The sequence below is a fragment of the Pogona vitticeps genome, chromosome 1 (assembly GCF_051106095.1).
Source record: "Pogona vitticeps strain Pit_001003342236 chromosome 1, PviZW2.1, whole genome shotgun sequence".
NCBI lineage: Eukaryota > Metazoa > Chordata > Lepidosauria > Squamata > Agamidae > Pogona > Pogona vitticeps.
Genome location: NC_135783.1, coordinates 97,607,901 through 97,628,502, shown reverse-complemented (window position 1 = coordinate 97,628,502; position 20,602 = coordinate 97,607,901). Strand labels below are relative to the sequence as shown.

General features: G+C 38.4%; 1 protein-coding gene across 1 annotated transcript in view; it reads left to right on the top strand.

The window, feature by feature from the left end:
* CRYBG1 (crystallin beta-gamma domain containing 1) overlaps positions 1-20,602 on the top strand; it is a 123,033-nt gene that overhangs the window by 76,791 nt on the left and 25,640 nt on the right. The window contains exons 4-14 of the mRNA XM_072998249.2: positions 3,175-4,594; positions 4,810-4,977; positions 7,577-7,624; positions 7,723-7,841; positions 11,182-11,344; positions 13,034-13,170; positions 16,455-16,581; positions 17,376-17,411; positions 18,013-18,170; positions 19,316-19,442; positions 20,149-20,294. Of these exons, the coding sequence (XP_072854350.2) occupies positions 3,175-4,594; positions 4,810-4,977; positions 7,577-7,624; positions 7,723-7,841; positions 11,182-11,344; positions 13,034-13,170; positions 16,455-16,581; positions 17,376-17,411; positions 18,013-18,170; positions 19,316-19,442; positions 20,149-20,294 (2,649 nt within the window). The remainder of the gene's footprint in view (positions 1-3,174; positions 4,595-4,809; positions 4,978-7,576; positions 7,625-7,722; positions 7,842-11,181; positions 11,345-13,033; positions 13,171-16,454; positions 16,582-17,375; positions 17,412-18,012; positions 18,171-19,315; positions 19,443-20,148; positions 20,295-20,602) is intronic.

Sequence of the window (20,602 nt, the reverse complement as noted above, 5' to 3'; positions counted from 1 at the left end):
GGCTTCTTTCTCCCCCAAAGGGTCTGTTTATCATACATACACATACACACTAATTTTAATATCCTATCCTAAAAAGTTAAGGAAGAAATTATTCAGCAAAGGCGACACATATAATGGAGGGATGTGGTGGCACTGTGGGTTAAACTGCAAAGCCTATGGGCTGTAATATCGAAAGATCAGCAGTTTGAATCCACGCAACTAAGTGAGCTTCCGTCGCTTGTCCCAGCTCCTGCCAACCTAGCAGTTCAAAAGCATGTAAAATGCAAGTAGATAAATAGGTACCACCATAGTGGGAAGGCAACGGTGTTCCTTGCCTAGTTGCACTGGGCACATGACCACGGAAAATGTCTACAGACAAATGCTGGCTCTATGGCCTGGAAATGGGGATGAGCACCACCCCCTAGATTTGCACACTAATGGACTAAATGTCAAGGGGAACCTTTACCTTTACACATATAATGCAACATGTGATCCCTCAGAAAATACTTTGTGACCACTCCCTTGGGGGTCATGACTCCAGGTTGGGAAACACTGAATTAAAGGGTGGGTGGAGAGGAAACTGAGGAATGCTTGTTAAGGAGCACACATTAGGTGGCGGAGTGTGATTCAGACCAAGAGTACTGGAATGTTCAAGACCAGTCTCTGTAAAGGTGAAAGACCCACATGTGTGAGTTTACAGATAGCCACTTGAAAAGCTACAGTTACAGGTCAGCAACCTGTTCTTCCTTCTTCATGGGGTTTAGGAGAAATATTCTTAACCTCGCACATGATGCATTTTCCCACCTACTGCTGTATGTCCTTTGAACATACAGTTTGTTCAAATATTTTTTTTAAAAAAAAAAGTTCTGTTATCTGAGATGAATTCATTCCTTAACCCCATCAGTGGTTTATTGTGGGCCCCTGAAAAGTTTTGTCTCCTGTGGTAGAATTCTGGCCTGCAGTGAGCTGAGCATAATTAGTCAGAGCAGGTCAGAATAAAAGCAGTTGCTTAATGCCATTTTAATTGTCAGAAAAGAATTCTATACTTAATGAAATCACAAGTTAGAACTTGGGTTTCTTTCATATTCAGCACTTCAGTATGTTCAGTATCTGTAACCTAATCATAGAACTAGCAGTAAATGAGCAGCTGAAGTATGTCTTGCCTAGAGTCTGGTTGTTTTCTCATCCTGCTTGGTTATTGCCTTTGAGATCACAATTCATATTCTTTTAATTACAAGACAGAATGTCCTTGAAGGACTCCCATAACTGGGGAGTAAAGAACAGCTTAAGACCATATTCATTATTTTTAATTTACTTTCTTACTTACATACATATGTGTAGAGTAAGTTTATATTACATTTTTATTTTGTCTTCTGAGGAACCAAAGTTTAAATGTTCTCCCTCCAATTTTGTTCTCACAAAACTTATGAGATTTGAACCTGTGTCTCTACTTCCTTCTCACCGCTATACTGCTGCACTCTAACCCACTGTACTGCACTGACATTGCTGTATTTCATTCCTCACATTCCAACCCAATGCAGTAGTTGCGAGTCTCAGCAATCTGTGACTACAACTTACTGTTCCATATAGAGTACTCAGTGCTCTGTACATAAAAGCCCATTAAGTTGTTCCTCTTGTGGAATTACGTAAACTGGGTGTGGAAGAAAGCAGTCAGTCCCACCCCACACACACATCAAGGGTACCTTCTCTGGCAGTTTTCTCCAGCAGATTTCCTTTATTAAATGGTTCACAGAGTTGAAAGAGGTTTTACAACTCATTTAGTTCATCCCTACTCCTGCTTAAGGCAGTCTATGTAATGCAGCTTACAGAATTCCTCTCAGCTTGTTCTCCAGATTCTGCTTACATCCTTCCAGCAAAGGAAAACCTAGTGCCTCCCACATACGTTATAAGGCTGAACAGCTATTAGTGTTAGGAAGATTTCCCTAATGTTTAGCAAAAATCTGCTTCCCTGAAATTCCCACTTACTGATATTAGTTCTGCACTCAGGGGTATCATTTCTGCTGCACAGTATTTCACATGTTCCCTTAGATTGTCTCTTCTTCAGCCTAAACATACCCCAGCTCTTTAAACTATTCCTTACAAGAGACCATTTTCTGCCCCCTCACTAGCCTGATTGCTCTGCTCTAAAATGTAGTACCCAGAAAGTAGCATAGGCTGCGTGTTTACATAAGATTTATATACTTTGAAGCTAATTGAGTAGGTGCTAGAGCATGTGTCAGTAGTGTGCTTGAAGGCATGCAACCAAATTACACCTCAGTACTTTATCAGTTAGCTACAATTAGCCACAGCAAGTTATGCAACACTAATAGTCTGTCCATAGTGTTTCTAATGCAGCACAAAGTAGAACTGTTACATCCTGTGATATGGACACTATGTTTTTGTTAAGACAGTCTAAGGTTGCAGTTAGAGCAGTGGGCCCCAAACTTTTCTGAACCATGGACTGGGGGGCAGGGTCTGTGCAGGGTGGGCAGCCCCCTGCACTCAAAGGTGGGTGGGGTGCACTCACAGGTGGGTGGGCTGCATGCTTGCGCATGTGCATGTAGGCAGGGGTGCTCGTGGGTGGGTGAGGTGTGCTCGCGGGTGAGCGGGGCACACACTCACACATGCACAGGTAGGTGGGGCATGCTTGCGGGTGGGTGGGGTGCATATGCGTGGATGGGCGGGCATGATTGTGGGTGTGCATGGGGGGAGTGCTGGGGGGTGGGAGATCTGTCTCCTCAGCCCAGTCCTGCCAAGACCATGGACCAGCATCAGCCCATGGACCACATATTATTGGCTAAAATATACAAAATGCAATCTAAAATGTACTGTCTGTTCATAAAACATATTATTGTATGTGGTTAAAATATACATCAGTCATTAGAGATAATGTGTATTCCCTATTATTAATTTGTTTTCCTCTCTTTAATGTGGTTTCATCAAAGAGAAATGCCTCAGAAATCAGATTTGCAAATTAAGCCCACATTTGCATTTCCTTGGAGCAAAACAAAATAGAAATTTCATAGTGAAACCCTATACATTTTAGTTGGACATAAGTCCCATTGTATTCTATGGATTCAACAGAGTAAGTGTGCTTTGTTCAGCCTTAATTTTACGCATAAAACTAACTTTAGATTATATGAAAAATATCATGTTTTAAACTCTAGTTCTGATTTTATTTCTTTGTTTTTACAGTCCACCTAAACCAAAGAATATTGAAATAAACCTTAAAGCTTCCAAAAGCCTGGAAGATTTGGGAAATGGACAAGATTCATTAGACAAAGCAGTTAAAATTAACTTCAGTATTGCCAATAAAATATCTTTGTTTGAAAATAAGAATATTAATCAAAACGTTTCTGCTGAGGTCCCCGCTTCAAAAAAAGCTCCTGTATCAAATACATTTGTTGGAAGAGCTAAACTCAAGTTTGGGAAACAGCACGTTGAAAGTGAACAGACTAACAGAGTTACAAATAAAGCAAACAGCCGCCAAAAAGCATTGCAGAATGGCACAAAGGCAAGAGAAATCTCTTCGGATGTAAAAATAAAGTCAGAACGAAGGGCCCAGTCAAGTATTCTAATGAATGAGGAAGTTGGAAAAGCTGCTGAATCTGAATTTAATCAAAATGGTAAGGTAGATGACAATCAAGGGGATGATTGCACTTCTGAAAAAGATGGTGTAGAATTAGCCAAGGAAAATTTGCTACCTAAAACTCCATCTGTACAACAGAGGGAAGAAATTGAAACCTTCCAAAATAGAAACAGAAGTATACAGGCTGGATCTATATCTCCTGAAAGTAGAGAAAATGATTCTTTAAACACAGGTATCTCTTCCCTAAGTAAAGATGAGAAACATCTCTTGGAATCTGATTTTGTGCCCAGAATATCAGAATCAGAGCATAGTGTGGCTCCACAGACTGAAAATGAAGAGAAAAGGATGGTGAATACCGTTCTGGAAAATACAGAGTTATTTGAACAAAACGTTGGTGGTCAGGAGAAAAGTCCTGGAGGTGTTTGCAATGTTCCTGAAGCTGGCAGTGGTGAAGGCATTTGTGATTCCCCTTCAGACATGGCAACATTTACTGAAACACTTAAAAACACATCTGCTTGTGTGCCTCAGAAAAAGAAAAAGGCCAAAGCTCCCAGATCACCAGCTCCTCACTTTGCGATGCCTCCAATTCATGAAGACAATTTAGAGAAGATATTTGACCCCAATGTATTTACCGTAGGATTGGGAGTAAAGAGAGATAAACCGCAAGATCTAGCCCCATCTCTTCAGCTGAAATTGCAGAGCTTAGAAACAGAGGCCAGAGTCAGGCCCAAACGAGCCTCTAACGAAAATAGCCTCATTCTTCAATCTCTGAAATTACCCAGTAGGGCTAATCCTAAGGCTATCCAGGAAATGAGTGGGAAGGAGAGCAAGGACGGTGCAGATGGCGACGTTAAGAGGTCTCGGCTGGAGAACAGTGCCATCTTCTCAAGCCTGCTGTCTAAAGAAAAAGTGTTCACACCATCTGTGACCTCTATAAACACAATCACAACTTCATTTGCCCCTGAGAAGGGTGTTGATTCATCAAGAATGCCTGCTTTAATATTTGATACGGCTCAGAAACCAGAGGTAACAAAAAAGTTACAGTATACTGTGTAACATTAAAGTCTTGCTACTGTGTATTTTCTCAACTGTAACCAGCATTTAACTATCCATCTATCTGTCCATCCATCCATCCATCCATCCATCCATCCATCCATCCATCCATCCATCCATCCATCCATCCATCCATCCATCCACCTTACTTATCTTATCTATTTATCTTTTGTGTGTGTGTTGTTCAGTGTTTTTCAGGTTTCAGTGCTCCAAACTGTATGGAGAAATATTTACAAACAGATGATGCAAAAAAGGAGAAAATTCTACAAATGCCGAACTTTGGAAATCTTGACACCAACTTTTCCAACTGGTTGAAACCAAACCTCTATGAACCAAATGGTTTCTTAGATGTTGAGGTGGGTTTAATGTAATGTGGCTAATTTTAGAAGTCTGCATTGGTTTGTTTGTTTTTGTTTGTTTGTTTGTTTGTTTACTTACTTACTTACTTACTTATTTATTTATTTATTTATTTATTTATTTATTTATTTATTTATTTATTTATTTATTTATTTATTCCATTTATACTCCGCCTATCTGGTCATATTGACCACATGGTTTTGCATAGTTCCTTGTTCCTCTGCTTTCAAATTTGCATTTTTCCCTCCATTTACTGAAATACATATTTTGAAATTAGAACAAAAAGTGGGTATGAGTGGAAATAGCAGTTTGCATTCTTATAATTAGGTTTAATTCATAGTAAAACATTTAGTAAATATTGTTAAAAGACCACTACTACCTCTCTTTAAAAACCACAGTAACAACTCTTTTAATCACATAGAACATATGATGTAACTAGGCAGCATCATTTTTATCCTGTCTACCTAACACCAGCAGTCTAAATAGAGAATAATTTCTCATCACCTAAGAAAGATTATGATCATGATCATGAAATAAAAAACATCACTTTTAATATAGTCCAAACAAACAGTTCATCTGACTGTGATGGTAAGATGGTATAATGAGAATATAAACATTTTTAATTTTCTCATCTATTTTCTGCGGAAACGAATTAGCTAGGGAGACAATATGAGGAAGGAAAGATAACTACAGTGGGCCCTTGACTTACAGATGGCTCCGGCTGCAAAATTTCACTACAACTTGCGGTTGGAGAATCGACCTATGGCCCAGAAGGGGGAGGCGGGGAAAGCACCATATTTAAATTTGGTGCTTTCCCCGCCTCCCCTTCTGGTCCGTAGGCCGGCGATCATGCCTCCAGATGCCTTCCAGGGCTTCTCCGCCACCATGGGAGGCATCTCGGAGGTCCCCCCCCTTACGGATTAATGGGTTTTCAATGCATTCCTATGGGAAATAGACCCTCGACCTACGGACTTTTCGACCTGCGGCCACTGTTCCAATACGGATTACTTCCGTAAGTCGAGGGTCCACTGTATTTGCTATCCTTCGCATTTAGCAGCATAATCAAGTCATTGTTCATTTCTAAATTTCACCTTCAACATTTTCAAAACATTCGTAAATGCATTATAGTACCTCCCACTTCATTCTGTTATGAAACTCTGTTTATATTTCTTAAAAGACAGCAGTAGTGATACTCTTACCTGGCTGAAGCAGCTAGAATTGGTAAACCTCTGCTTAGAGTCACAAGGTCATTCTTTTTCCTCCTCCGTCCTTCCATTTTTTTTCTTTTTTTTTTCCTGCCACTTGCCAGTGGTCTGCCTAACTGCAACCGAATGGAATCAAGAAAGAGAAGGCATGTGGTGTTCTAGTAGGTGTGGTTGGGGTGATTGTAACCCCCCCCCTTTTATTTGTCTGCTTCTTCGGGATTTTCAGAGCTAGAGGCTGCATGTTTTATTTTTATTTTGCCCTCTCTGGTGCGGGGGAGGTGCTTTCCCTATTTTACTGATTTGTTAAAATTTGTTATTTGATTAATTGACTATGTACTTATCCTGGTAAAGGTGTCTGGTGGGTTTTCTTAGAACTCTTTTGTTTGGTGGTGGTTATTGGTTGTGCTGTTGCCTGCTTTTGGAGTAGACTGACTTATGCCTTCTTGTCTCTGGGTTGTCTCCCCCCCCCCCCCCCAGTCACAGCTAGGGAGAGATGAAATGAGTTTATCTGAAAGAAGTAGTTTCTTTCATGTAAAACAAAGGGCCTGGTGCATGAAAAACATGAAAGCAAAAGGGACACCCTCTGAAAGAACTTGAAACAAAACAAATATAAAAACACTCATCATAAATGTCCCAGCTGTTTAGCACAAGCATCATTGGCTTATTTACTTTGAATGCCTTAATTTATCAGTGACAATAGAATTGTTTGCTTTAATCAATAGTAAATTGAAATAGTTGCATTTCAGTGTTTGTTCTTATCAGCTGTAAGGTCCCTGCACCTTTTGTGCAATAGTGTCTTTTTTGACATGCTGCAACAAGTGCAATAGGAGGTATTTTTAACATTGAACCGTACTGATATAGCAAACATTCATGCCTTTATTGGCTAAAGTTCCAGTTCATCAGCTAATTCTTCCTTGAGGTTCCTTGTTCATTCTGCTAAGGTTGCAAAAGGATAAAAAATGATGGTTGTAATGAAAGCATGTTGAGTATGCTTATCTGTAGCTGAGATATACTTTAATTGCTAAATGCTGTACTTGGGCAACTGGAAAGTGTGGTCGTTAGGATTTTAAAATATGCAGTGGTTGTTCCAGATTGTTTAGCCTTAAAGCAATGGTTCCCAACCTTGGATCCCCAGATGTTCTTGTTTTAAAATTCCCAGAAGCCTTCACCACTAGCTATGCTGGACAGGGTTTCTGGGAGTTGTAGTCCAAGAACATCTGGGGACCCAAGACTGGGAACCACTGCCTTAAAGATACATGGATATTTAATAATATAAAATACTATGAAATATGAATGTTAAAGTATTACAATACACACCGTTCTTAAGTGATTGAATAGAATAAATCACATTTTCTACTTGATTTCTTACTGTTTCTTCCCTTTTTCTTAACAGGCATTTTCAGGAAACAGCCAGAGTAAAATTAATCCAAGACCTGGAAAGGTACAATATGCCTTTTCCTTAATGAATAACTCCCCTCCCCAAATTTCCTTAGTAGACTAAAACAGGATGAAATGATTTATATTTTTTAAAATATACAGATTGTGATTTACAATAAACCGGATCCTTCAGAAAGCAGTATTGAAGTTTTTCATGATGTGTTGGATTGCACTTCTTGGGTACTGTCGCCTGTGATTTTAATTAAAATCATCCGAGGATGGTAAGAAAAGAAGACTTTCTCCCCCTGCTGTTTTTTCTTGATTATGACTTCAGCTACATAGCTCTCTATTCCCATTCTGTCTAAACATGCTTTGTTCACTTATTGGTTGTATCCTTTCAAGTTTGGCCTGATGCCTGTTTTATAGCCTAACTTGATTGAACAAGCTTATTCTAAATTTCCTAAGACATGTTCTGACTGTTCCAGCAAGTATGATTCTTGATCTAATGTATGTAGAAACTTTATTGTTGATGTTGATCATGTTTTCCTCTTTTCCTATGAATACTCTAGTAAAATCATCACCCGTAACCTTAAATATTTTCTTACATTTTACCTCATACTTCCTTATTTCTATTAAGATTATTACTCCTTTCTGTCTTGGATTATTCCTAATCTAACAGGAGTGCTAGATTAGGTATACTGAATGCTATGCATATTTTAAACATTTTCTGTAGCAGTGATTGAGCAGTATATATTGCTGAATTATCAGAATATTATCTGTTTCTCATGGCAGAATTATTTCATCTACCAAATCCCTGTTGAATCCAGACACATACAGGATGACATAAGCAATTATTAAATAACTTAAGAATTTCATATAGTCATAACAATTTGCTGACCAAGGATAGAATTGATTGAAATTTTAAAAGCCATGAATTATGATTATATTACTTTAAACTAGTTTTTTTTTTTTGCCAAAGCAAAGAACACAAATCCAATTGGTACAAATAAAACAAGCATGGTGTTTTGCCATGCATAGATAATATCTACAATTTAAAAGTTCTGTATTCATTTATAAAACTTCTCACCTTTCTACAGAGTATGATGCTATATAGTAATTACACCACAAAAATACAGGAAGGGGCGGGAAAACTTCTCTTTGATCTGTTTTGATTTACTTTCATTGATTTGATTGCTAGAGAATGGTAACATAGTAGAATGTGACAGAAAACTGAATGTTTATTAAGCACTTCAGAAGTTGAGACAGTTGGCTATGTTCCACCATGGTAGTATGGTTTTATACAGTCCTTCTACATGAAACTCAGAAGGCCACAATGGATGTTATACTATTCAGATTTGCAAGTTAAACAGACGTTAATTGCATATTGTTGGCTGTGGTTTGCTCTTCATTATGCAATTATAGGCACACACCTTCTCATGTCCCACAAGCTGAAACCTCACATACAATTGTCCAATGGTGTGCTTCATTCCAGTGCCCCAGCTCACAATATACTCATGCTTTTTGTGGGACCACTTTGCATACTGGGTGCCTAGAGAACAGCAGGCCATTGAAGAATGGTATAAGAGGGACTTATTGGATTGGGAAATGGGTTGGGGGATTATAGTGCATTGAGCACAGCTACACATCTGGTTAGTGATAATGTTATTGACAGATCGCTTGCAAGGGATCTTCCTATGAACAAAAACTGCACTCAGGTGCACAGAAGTGATAGACCATGGCCGTAATTATTGGAAACTAAAGAAATTTAAAGATGTGTGGTTGGGCTGTGCACAGAATCCAAGGTACAGTTTTGTTGAACTAATCTAAATTCTTCTTTTCCTTTCCTCTTTTCTAGTTCTGTCCTTCTTGGCTTGTGATTCCTTCTAGTTCTAGAAGTATGGTCTTTCTTGTCCTTTTCATTGCTCAGTTTCCTGCCTGTTTCGCTTTTGATGCAGCTTGGTTCCACACAGATGCCCTGTGCATTTGATTGAAACTGTCCATTTCTGGCACTTGATCTGATTCCTGCCTCATCTATGGTTTTTTAATTAGCCCAGGGCCTCTCTTTCCTGATAAACCCTCTGATTCTGATATTTTGAAACTAAGTCACACTCCCACAAGTCTTGGCTAGAATATGTCTTAGTTATTTCTGTCCCACATGAAGGGGCGGATAATGAAGTATATTTATTAGAATGTAGGCCAGTCATCTTCTTCAACTATCCTCTTGCTCATCTTCAACTATCCTCTTGCTCAGCCAGCTCACAGTAAGTTTTTTGTTTTGTTCTTTGTCGTTTTGGTGCATAAGAGTATGTAAAACAATAAACAGAGATGATTGTTCTTTCTCTCCCAGACCTTTTTAGTTCAAAATTTCATCATAACAAAATCTAATAAAATGTTCATATATTAAGGATTATTATTTCTTTACTTCATAGCAGAGCAGTCTTTTGCCATTGCTGCCCTAGTATGTGAAAACATTGCATGTTAGTAACATAATATTATTCAACATGGGGTAGTGCACAGAATAACAGACTGGGACTCGGGAGACCTGGGTTATGAATCCCCGCTCAGTAATGAAAACTCACCAGGGTCAGGGGTTTAATTGCTTAAACCACTCCTTAAATATGTCACTTATTTTGAAAGCCCTATTAGGGTTGCTATAATGCTTTTCTGACTTGATGGCATACAACACATACAACTAGACATTACTTGTTTAGTGTCCTCCCAACTAGAAATTATACATAGCTTACTTTCTTTTCCTGTGTCGTTAAGCAAGGGACTAATTGTAGTTTGTTATAGCAGTGTGGAAATTAATGGAGATAAGTTATTATATATCCTTTTGTCTGAGGTGATAGTTTCCAAACAGACAGTTTGAAAACCATGGCTATCATGCATTCCCTTAATTCTACTAAATATCCAGTTCTGCAGTTCTAATATGATGATGATTATTAGTAGTATCTCCCTTACATAGATAACCTTAGTACATTGAGAGTCACCTTTGGACTCAAAGATGTTGTCCTTCTATTTAGAGATATGAAGAAACATGCTGTGATTTCTTAGGCCTTGATTTTGATTCCCATAAATGTAACACAGATATTTGAGCAAATTATACAGAAATTCCTTTAACTGGAAATTTTATATTTATCTTTATCTAGCTAGTGCTTGCTCTTGACAATAACTGTGGTATTTCTTAGAAATCATCAATTTAAGAGCTCTGGGTCCCCCCATTTCTCTAATAAATTAAATGTTTCAAACAATAATAACAAAAACAAACAATAACAACAATGTGTCATCAGGTTCAGTTCCAACGTATAGCAACATGCCACTCTTCTAAGGTTATCTATGTATATTATAATATTCAAAAATAGTTTACCAGTCCCTCCTTCTTGTGGCGTTCTGGGAACATACAGCAGAGATGGCAGGGCAGGTAATCCCATCAGCCACACACACTGGGTGATTTCAGGTAGTCCCTGTCCCAAGAAGCACTGTGGTAATTCAGATTCCCCACATCTTGCTCTGCAGCCAAGTGTTCCCACCCTCCCAACTATACATATATGAACCATTCAGATTTTTAAAAATACCAGCTCAGGGTTTTGTTTTTTGTTTTTGTATGTGCTTTATTTCTAGTTGGATCCTGTATGAAAAGCCAAACTTTGAAGGGCCTTCAATCCCTCTGGAAGAAGGAGAACTGGAGCTCACAAACCTTTGGGGAGAACAGCCATCTGACAGCCAAGATGATTGTGGATCTTCAGAACCTGCAATGATTGGTTCAATCAGACATGTAGTTAAGGCAAGCAAAGACTTGACTGTTGCAGCTTGAATTTGGTAGATCATATTGGTTCCCCACTCTTGTTAATTTCTTCTGTTTTTAAAGTGCTATGGAATTATACATTGATCTGTATAACAGTGGCCAAAATCTTGTTGCTTAGCATCTTAAATTACACTACTGTAGTAGTGTGATAGCCACCTTGGGTACTTTTAAGGAGAAGGGTGGGATAAAAATATTGTAAATAAATAAATAAATTCAAATGGGCCTACTCTTACTACAGCTTATTTTAGCATAGCAAATCAGAGTTTAGAGTAGGCTCATTGGAATCAATGGAACTTATGGAGGAGTTGACTCCCTAAATTCCCATGAATTCAATGGGCCGACTGTTGTGCGGTTTACTACGTTAAAGCAACAGGATTTTGACCCCATGTCATATTATCTAAAAACATTGCAGCATTTTGCTGCAATTTTCCCCACTGCATTGATGATGTTTTAGTTTGTTTAGTGTCATCACAAATAATCATTTTTCTATCATTTTCCTTGGTCAAATACATAACAGCATATACATATGATATATGAATAGCTTACCACTTTCATAGGCAATGCATGAAGATGGACATTATGTTACACAACTGCCTATTGGTAACATTTTGGTAAAATAGTTGGAACTATTTTGCCATGGTTTCATCCCATGACTTGACTGTCCAAAAATCTAGCAGAATGTGGGTAATGCCAGTTGCATAAGTACTTCCCACACAGGACCGGGGGGGGGGGATGTCAGGTGGAACATCCCTACCACATGCTGCTGGGCTTCTCAACATAACACCAATATAAATAAACCAGTGGTTAAGTCCTTCATGTTTCTTAGGTAGAGAGATAAGAGAGTACCACAATTAACTTTTTATTTCAGACAGAACAAACAGAAGGAAGTTGAGAAGGGCATACTGAGGGAGTGACCACTTCCTTCCTTCTACCTTATATGTGCTGCCACCAGAATGACAGCCATCACCAAACCCCTACACTGAGTTGAGGTTGCCATTTAAATTTATAAACAGGGATTCTTTCCCCTAGAGTATCCCTTTACGAAGCCAGGGAAACAGCCAGTGTACCCTTTCTGCTGCTGCTGCTCAAAAACTGTGACAGTAAAAGTCTTTTTTTTAAAAAAACGAGAACACTTTTGGTAAAATATACATAACCTATGAGGTGATGCAGTCTTCACTGTGTGTCTCAGAGGTGTGCATAGTATAATATCTTGGTATTGCTACTTTTATAAATAATAACCTTTGTTTGAAAACTAAAATATTTTGTTTAGAAAATATAAAAGAAGAAAAGTTTCAGAGTTACAATGTGTCAAGTATTTTTCATCACAAAGCCAGAAGCTTTCAGGAGAAAATATTGAGAAAACAGAGAGAAAGAGCAGTGATCTTCAGGCCTATTTTGAAGTATAGTTACAGATTTTTGCAAATGAATACTTTGTTTACATGTCACACAATACATATCAAATTCAAAGATGGCAAAGGGGATCTCTTTCCATCTTTAGAATAGAACATTCCTTGTATATCCAAGTAGGAAAACATATTGTTAGATAATACTGTATCTTGGGATATTGGGTCTAATATATGATTAATGGTATTAACACCCGTTTGAATATTAGTCTGATTTACAATAATGCTACTTGATATGTTCATTTTCATTGTATAATTTTGCCAGGATTACAGACTATGCCGAATTGACCTGTTTTCAGAACCTGAAGGTTTAGGTGTTGTGAATTCATATTTTGATGACACTGAAGAAACGCGATTTGTGTCTGCACCGAAAACTTGTTCCATCCAAGTACACTGGGGCATGTAAGTGTATGGTTTTTGTGAAGATTTTCTTTTAAAGCCTTTTATTTGTTGAATGCCCAGGTAGTCAGAAGGTTAGAGTAATGCATGACATTAAACTTTTTCCCCCTTCCCCTTAGAGAGTAACGCTCTTTTAAAGTATGAATTCATTACAACCCCTTTAGGGTAAAATGTAAAATATTTTGTATATCCTGGTTAATGTCTGGCAGAGATATTGTAACACATTCTTGGTTCTTTTTGTTATTATTTTTATTTATTTGTCCTGTTATTTGTTTTATTTATTTCTACTCAAGAGCAAGTCAGATGTACATCTAATTAAACTGAGGTTATTGGCTGCAAAAACTATGTGCCTTGAAATATTTTTTTTTACTAATGTCAGCAGAATAATAGGGAAGTCTTTTCTTTGCTACAACACAGGGTGGTAGAGAGATTTTTTCAAATTAATCATCAGTACATGTCTCAGCATTGTATTAGACTCACTGATACCTGTTAATTAAATGTGATAAATTGCCAAGATCCTCTTCAGAATGAGTGAGAACTTCAGAAAAGTGTGGGATTGGAGCCATTGTGGCATTACATTTTACCAACAAGGAATGTATGCTAAGAAGAGGGGACTAAGGTGCTTATCCCAGTGTTGTGCAGCAACCCACAAGATTTAGTTTAGACAGTTACTCAGCCATGCAGAATTTAGTCTAGTTTGGCTCTGCCTGATTCAAAGGCTACTTGATTCAACTATGATCTAAATAAGAATCTTCATTTGGAAATCTGTGCTTCCCTTTCTTTCATTATCATTTCAAATTAATAAGTAGCTACATTGTTCCTATAACTCAAAGAGTGATTCGAATCTGCAGAAATAATAGTTCTGTATGAGGCAATTACTCCTGCAGAATTGCAGACAGATAAGAGCAAGATTGTTTGGCATCCTTTGAGGGAATAGCTGACTCCGTATTTTATTTCTTGTCTAGCTGGATGAGGTTTGCAGGAATAGCTGCTGCTTCTGGGTGAAATCAGCCAAATGTTATTTTCCTACATTTTTTTGGTAGTTGTTACAAGCATAGCATATAGCATAGAGGTAGCCCCAGCATTTTCTTTTTAATTTTTAATTTTTTGTGGAACTAGAGTATTCAGATTTGGTGGGAGAGGGGAAGGGTTTTGCTTTATTATTTCCAGCTCCATCCATGTCTTTTTGGGAGGCAATTCTTATAGATAGGCCATGTGTCACAGAGGTCTCTTGAGGTAAGAAAACTGCAAAATCTCAGAAGGGTAGATTCAGAGCCTAAGACAGTGGTTCCCAAACCTTTGCAACTCACTGCTCCCTTAAGCAGCAGTGAGGGGTGCTGGGCAGAGCAGGAAGCAAAGACTCACAAAGGGGCTGGAAACAAAGCTGGAAGAGTAGCAGCATCAGCTCAGCCAAAAGAGAGAGAGAGAGGATTCCATTGTGCTGCTAGCTGATTTTGGCAGTGCCCTGCAGCACCACAGAGGCCTCAGGGGGCTGTGGCACACACTTTGTGAAACCCCTGGCCTAGGGAATTATGATGACTGAAAAATAATTCAACCATTTTTTTCTTCTTGATCCATTGGCACCAAAATCACTGAAAGTCTGATAAGACAAGACTTGGCAAGTCTAGTAGCAGACATAGAGAGACTTGAACAAGCAGCATGTTTTTGTCCAGGTGCCCACTACAACACACTTCCATGTCCTGCAGACTTTGCCAAGATTTGTTAACATTCCTGCTCTGAAGGAGAGAGAGAGATACCGAAGAGCAATACTAGACTAGTTCTGCAATATATTACTCCAGTTTCCCTCCCCTGAAGCACTCTGACTGGACCATATTTAGTTTTACTGTGATTAGAAATTAGAGGTACCAGTAACTCGAAAAATCCCCCCGCCCCACCTCAAGTTTTATTTACACGGGGCAGTAGGAGAAAGGCATATCAATTTTTGTAGGTATATTGCTTGTGTTTTTGTCTCCTTCTGAATCCAGACTGCTAGTTCAAGTCCAAAGGGCTGATACTGTATTTTCAGGAGAATTGAAATAGTGATTCAGTTCATCTGGAAGGAGTCCTACTTTGATTTGGACATTTCCTGACGAAGCCTGACTTCATTCTGTTTCTGGCTGGATCCAAAGCACATCTCTAGTAATTTGCTTGCCTTGTATTTATGTTTAGGCATCACTGAAATATTTTACCACTTATTTATATTTGTGTAGAAAGGAAATATTTGCAGATATCATTGAGCACACTAAATGGAAAATTCATTATATTTTCAATCTACCTTGTAGAAGGAGAGCAAATAAATCCACCAAAAGTTTGTATAGGAAAACACTGCAATTGAATTTTGCTCTTACTTCACTAAAGCTGCTCTAGCCACCTAGAGTGGTCACAGTTGACTAGATAGGCAGGGTATAAATGAAATGAAATGAATGAATGAATGAATGAATGAATAAATAAATAAATAAATAAATAAATAAATAAATAAATAAAGCTAGTGGTCAAATCCTGTGACCAGTTGTATCCTTCTCTATGCATCAACTCACATGACTGGCATGTGGAAAGGGATACAACTGGTAACTTGTTAATTGGCAGCAATTTGCCACTGCAGAATGCCATTGCACTTATGCTACCACAACTTACCAAGGATTCTGAGCAGTCTTTTTATGGATGAATAGACACGTACTTATCTGGGAACAATTCTTATTGACTCTGTACTCCTGAGTGAGTGTGTAGAGCTGCATTAATAACTATTAAAATCCAGTTTTCAAAACGTTTTTCATTTACTTCTGTCACTCCTGGACCCCATTTTCCTTTGCCAGTATCAGGCTGATATCAGGGAAATTTCCTGGATTTCTGAGGTACGCAAGTAGACTTCCATGTATGCAGTGAGCTTTCCCCTTTCTTGCCATCTAACTGTATTTCAGGCCCTCCCAAGATCTGTTCCAAAGGGTATTCCAAACATCCAAAGCAACATTTTTCAGGTGGATGGTTTTTATGGTTTGTTATGTGCTGTCAAGTCACCTCCAGCTTATGATGACCCTAAGAATAAGCAGTCGCCAAAATGTCCTGCCCTCAACAGCCCTACTCAGCTCTTGTGGATTCAAGCTTGTGGCTTCCTTTAGGGCGTCAGTCCATCTGTATTGTCAATTGTGTCTGTTCTGTCAATGGACTGTTATCACTGGGTTTCTCCTTGTCATTTCCTATCTAGGCTCATACCAGGATAGCACCTCCTTTGGAATTATATAAATTAGAAGGAATTCCACTCTAAATTTCTTACTATTTTCTATTTATAGATGGCTACTTTATGAAGAACCTGGTTTCCAAGGAACCCCTTTAATGCTGGAACCTGGACAATATCCCAGTCTATCATTTTGGAATAAAAAAGAAGCATATATTAGGTCCCTGAAGCCCTTGAAAATGGTGAGACGTGAAATACATACAATGGTGCCTGGCATAGCGATCACTCCGTCTAGCAATGAAATCGCTTTGCGATACATTTTTTGCGATCGCAAAAGCAATCACTTTGCGATGTTCCCTATGGGGGAATTTCCCTTTGTGATGCTCGGTTCCCTGCTTCGGGAACTGAGCATTGCAAAGCAACGATTTTAAAACAGCTGATCGGTGGTTTCAAAATGGCCGCCGGGTAAACTGGCCGCCCGCTAAACAAAATGGCCGCCCGCTGTGTTTAGGGATGGATTCCTCGCTTAAGAGGCAGTGAAAATGGCCACGCTATGGAGGATCTTCGCTGAACTGTGAGTTTTAAGCCCATAGGAAAGCATTGAAGGGGTTTCAATGCGTTTCTATGGGCTTTTTAATATCGCATAGCGACATTTTCGTTCTGCAGCGATTTTTGCGGAACAAATTAACGTCGCAATGTGAGGCACCACTGTACACTGAAGGCTGCAAGTGTGATATGATAGCTGTACTTTCAAAATTCATTCTAAAGCTTTTGAGATTCTAAAGCACATTTGGATTCATATAATTTCTTCTGTTCCTTAACCTGCTTCCATTGTGATTTCCAATTTCAGTATTCAATATTTTTATGAAACTCTGAGGGAATTTAAAAGAAACATTTGTATTTTTATGCAGTGGGTTTGCCATTTTAACTTCAATACTTTATGAAATACAGTAAACAATAGCTCTTAACAAAATCAAAGTTAGCATTTGGGATTGGGTGTTGGGTTTTGTTTCATTTCTCCCTTCATTTTTTTTAGGGTGCACGTAAAGTTGAATTTCCAGAAAGTCCCAAGGTAAAAATATTTCTATATCTGAATGTCCTATTTAACTAATATGAAACATGACAAACATGTATCTCCCTAAATCCTATGAGTAATAATGCTGTTGCAGTCATTGCCAGCTATCATGTGAATACCTTTGAATTTACAGGCAATGCTTATTGCTGACCACATTTGTTAATTCCTTTGCCCTAAATATTTATATGACAAACTTGACTCCATAGAACCCTATCAAATGGCAGTGTTGCTTTTTAGAAAATAAAATTATCCATGGTTCTATGAGTAGAACAAATATATAAATTAATTTACAAGATAGACATTATATCATGTCAAGCCCTTGGTATACCATGGTACAGTATCTATGGTTGGGAACAAGATTACAAACTTAAATTGGCTTTGCTGACCTAAGAGAATAGTTATAGGCAAAGCTGGCCCCAGCATCACATCATCCATCAATTTACTAAGTTGCCTTTATGCTAGTTCTTGCTTTCTCTTAGCATCAGCATCCAACCTGCTTTGTTTCTAAATAACACTAAAACAAAGTGTGTGGTGGTGTTTTGACTTCCCTGGAAAACTGCAGACATAACTGTTCACTGTTATCTTTGTTTTGCTAAAGATTATCATTTATGAAAAGCCATTCTTTGAAGGGAAGCACATAGAACTTGATTCAGAATTAGTAGCTCTTGCTGTGGAAGGAAATGAAAAAGAAGAATCAACAGAGATCGAAATGGGACCACTTACCTCAATAGGATCCATAAAAGTGAAAGGAGGAATGTAAGTATCAAGAATATACACAGGCATTTTTATCTGAGAGCTACTGTAGTATGGTCACTGTAGGATATAGTGGCAAGAGTCCTACTGGGGTTTTACTCCAGGGTAAGTGAAATAGTATGAGTTGCAGAAGCAAGTCACAATTAATTATCATGGCATCATTTCCATGTCTGGTTCCATGCTTGGTCACATAGACGATACACAAGCATGCTGCTGGAACATCATTAATTAGCTGCAAGGTGTCTGTTCATAGCATGTACCTCTCATGGAGGATCGTAATTTGTCCAGAGTCAATTATGAGTGCATAAGATGAACAAAAAGCCAAATAAAAATAAAGATTTCTTATCATATAGCAGGGAACATAAACAGCATATGCAGGATTGAAGCCAGCCATTCTTGAGAGTAGACCAACCAAGATCCATGAAGCTAAAATAAGTGACAACTAAAATCTTACTGATTTCGTGGGTCTGTTCCATGTGTGCCTTAGTGTGAGTCCAGCACATAATATGCTCTTTTCCATATTTTCCTCCTATTTTCCATAACGTATGGAGCATTCTTAACACTTCTACGTTTTGAGCTTTTTTGATAATTATTGGTGCCCCAGTAAATGTTTATTCCACACGAATACTGTGGAAACAAGAGATCTGTTAAAGAAGCCTATTGAAAATTAGACTTCTTTCAGGTAAATTTGTATAACCTATTAAGGCCGTAAAATGAATGGCCCTTGTTATCAAACATGGTATTTGACTTTTAGAAGGTGTATAGATTAGGAAATGCCTTTCATTTGTGTTGCTGCTAATAGCATAAAATTCTGCGTTTACTTAGCTGGATTTTATGGGACTTGCTTCTGAGTTGATATGTATAGCATTCCATTGTTCAGTTTCCCAATTTCAAGTGTACAATGTTGGTGTTAGGCACTTTTAAATTCCATTTATTTCAACAGGCAAATTAGGCAATTAGTGTGTAATCTTCCACATTGCAGTCCTGGGTCACATTCCTTAATTTGTTGTGAAAACTTATTTGAATTTTCATCCCCAGCTTCTTCCCCCACCCACCCACCCACCCACCCCCGATTTTAATTTTTGCTGCTGTTGCACTAAGGTAACAGGTTTGGTTCGTTCGTTTTCCCGTTGTATTTTCATTTATAGATGGGTTGCCTATGAGAAGCCAGAGTTTGAAGGGCATCAGTATTTACTGGAAGAAGGAGAATATCAGGAATGGATGGACTGGGGTGGTTACGATGAGAAGGTGCGATCACTGCGGCCCATTCTAGGGGTGAGTTTAAAAATGTGTAATATAAGTACAGATTGAAGAAAGATGTGGTGTTTTGCTCTTCATTACATTACTTTATATATGAACTCTTCACCCCTCAAAATTCAAAGTGGGAAAAAGAAGAGATATATTTTTCTTTCTTTTATCTTCTTCACACCTTTCTCTGCTTCCCCCACCTCTCAATTCTACTAAAATGAGCTGCCCATGGAAAGCAGTCTTTTTGTATGGTTGTGTGCATGCCTGTGGATATTCATGTGAGTGTATCACTTGTTGGTCTAAATTGGAGGGGGGAAAGATTTGGAAGAGATTTTCATGGGAAAGAATTTAGGCTGAAGAGGTCCTTTTAGGTGTCAGTTGGATCATTTAGGATCCTGTAAATCATGGAGGCAATTAGAAAACAGAACACTCACGTTGGCAAGTGCTCCCATGTCGACTTCCTCCTTTCTTCTGCCAGGGCTTATACAGACCTGATTCCAGATCTGTATAAGGAACCTGGGCCTTTTTTAAAATAACATCTGCTTCCTCCATTTTTTGTGAACTTCAGGGGTCCTTCTGATGTTTACTCCTTTCCCCCATACAGTATACAGTTCCTTGCCTTGTTTCGGTACCCACTACATCTGCATACAACACATAAGTTGTGATTAGGAGATGTGATGTTCTTCAGTTGCATTTTTGTGCCTTGATGGTTTCTTATTTGTTCTGCCCACAGAATTTTGCACAGCCTCACATGATAATGTATGCTGATAAATACTTTGGGACTAAAGGGAGCAATATAAACGTGCTAGGAATCATTCCCAATTTAAAGGATACTGGCTATGGATTACGGACACAATCCATTAACGTCTTAAGTGGAGTGTAAGTCAGATACCAAGCTTCATTTTCATTTTTATGGCATCAGTTAGTAAATACAGAAGCATAAAGAACTATCAGTGCCCCACAAGCAGGGTGCATGTTGTCTTTTTAAAATCCTGCTTGTGTACCTGCAGGGAATATGTTCATTTTGAGCACACTTAGAAAAAGGAAGAAAATTACATTAGTAGAGTTTTGATCCATGACACTCATGTAAAAAAAATGTTTCTTTTTCATCATTTAAGGATATATGTGTTGATAGGGTTTTATAACTTCCTTAGTGCTCTCTTCCTTTCTGTGACAAAAATACATGA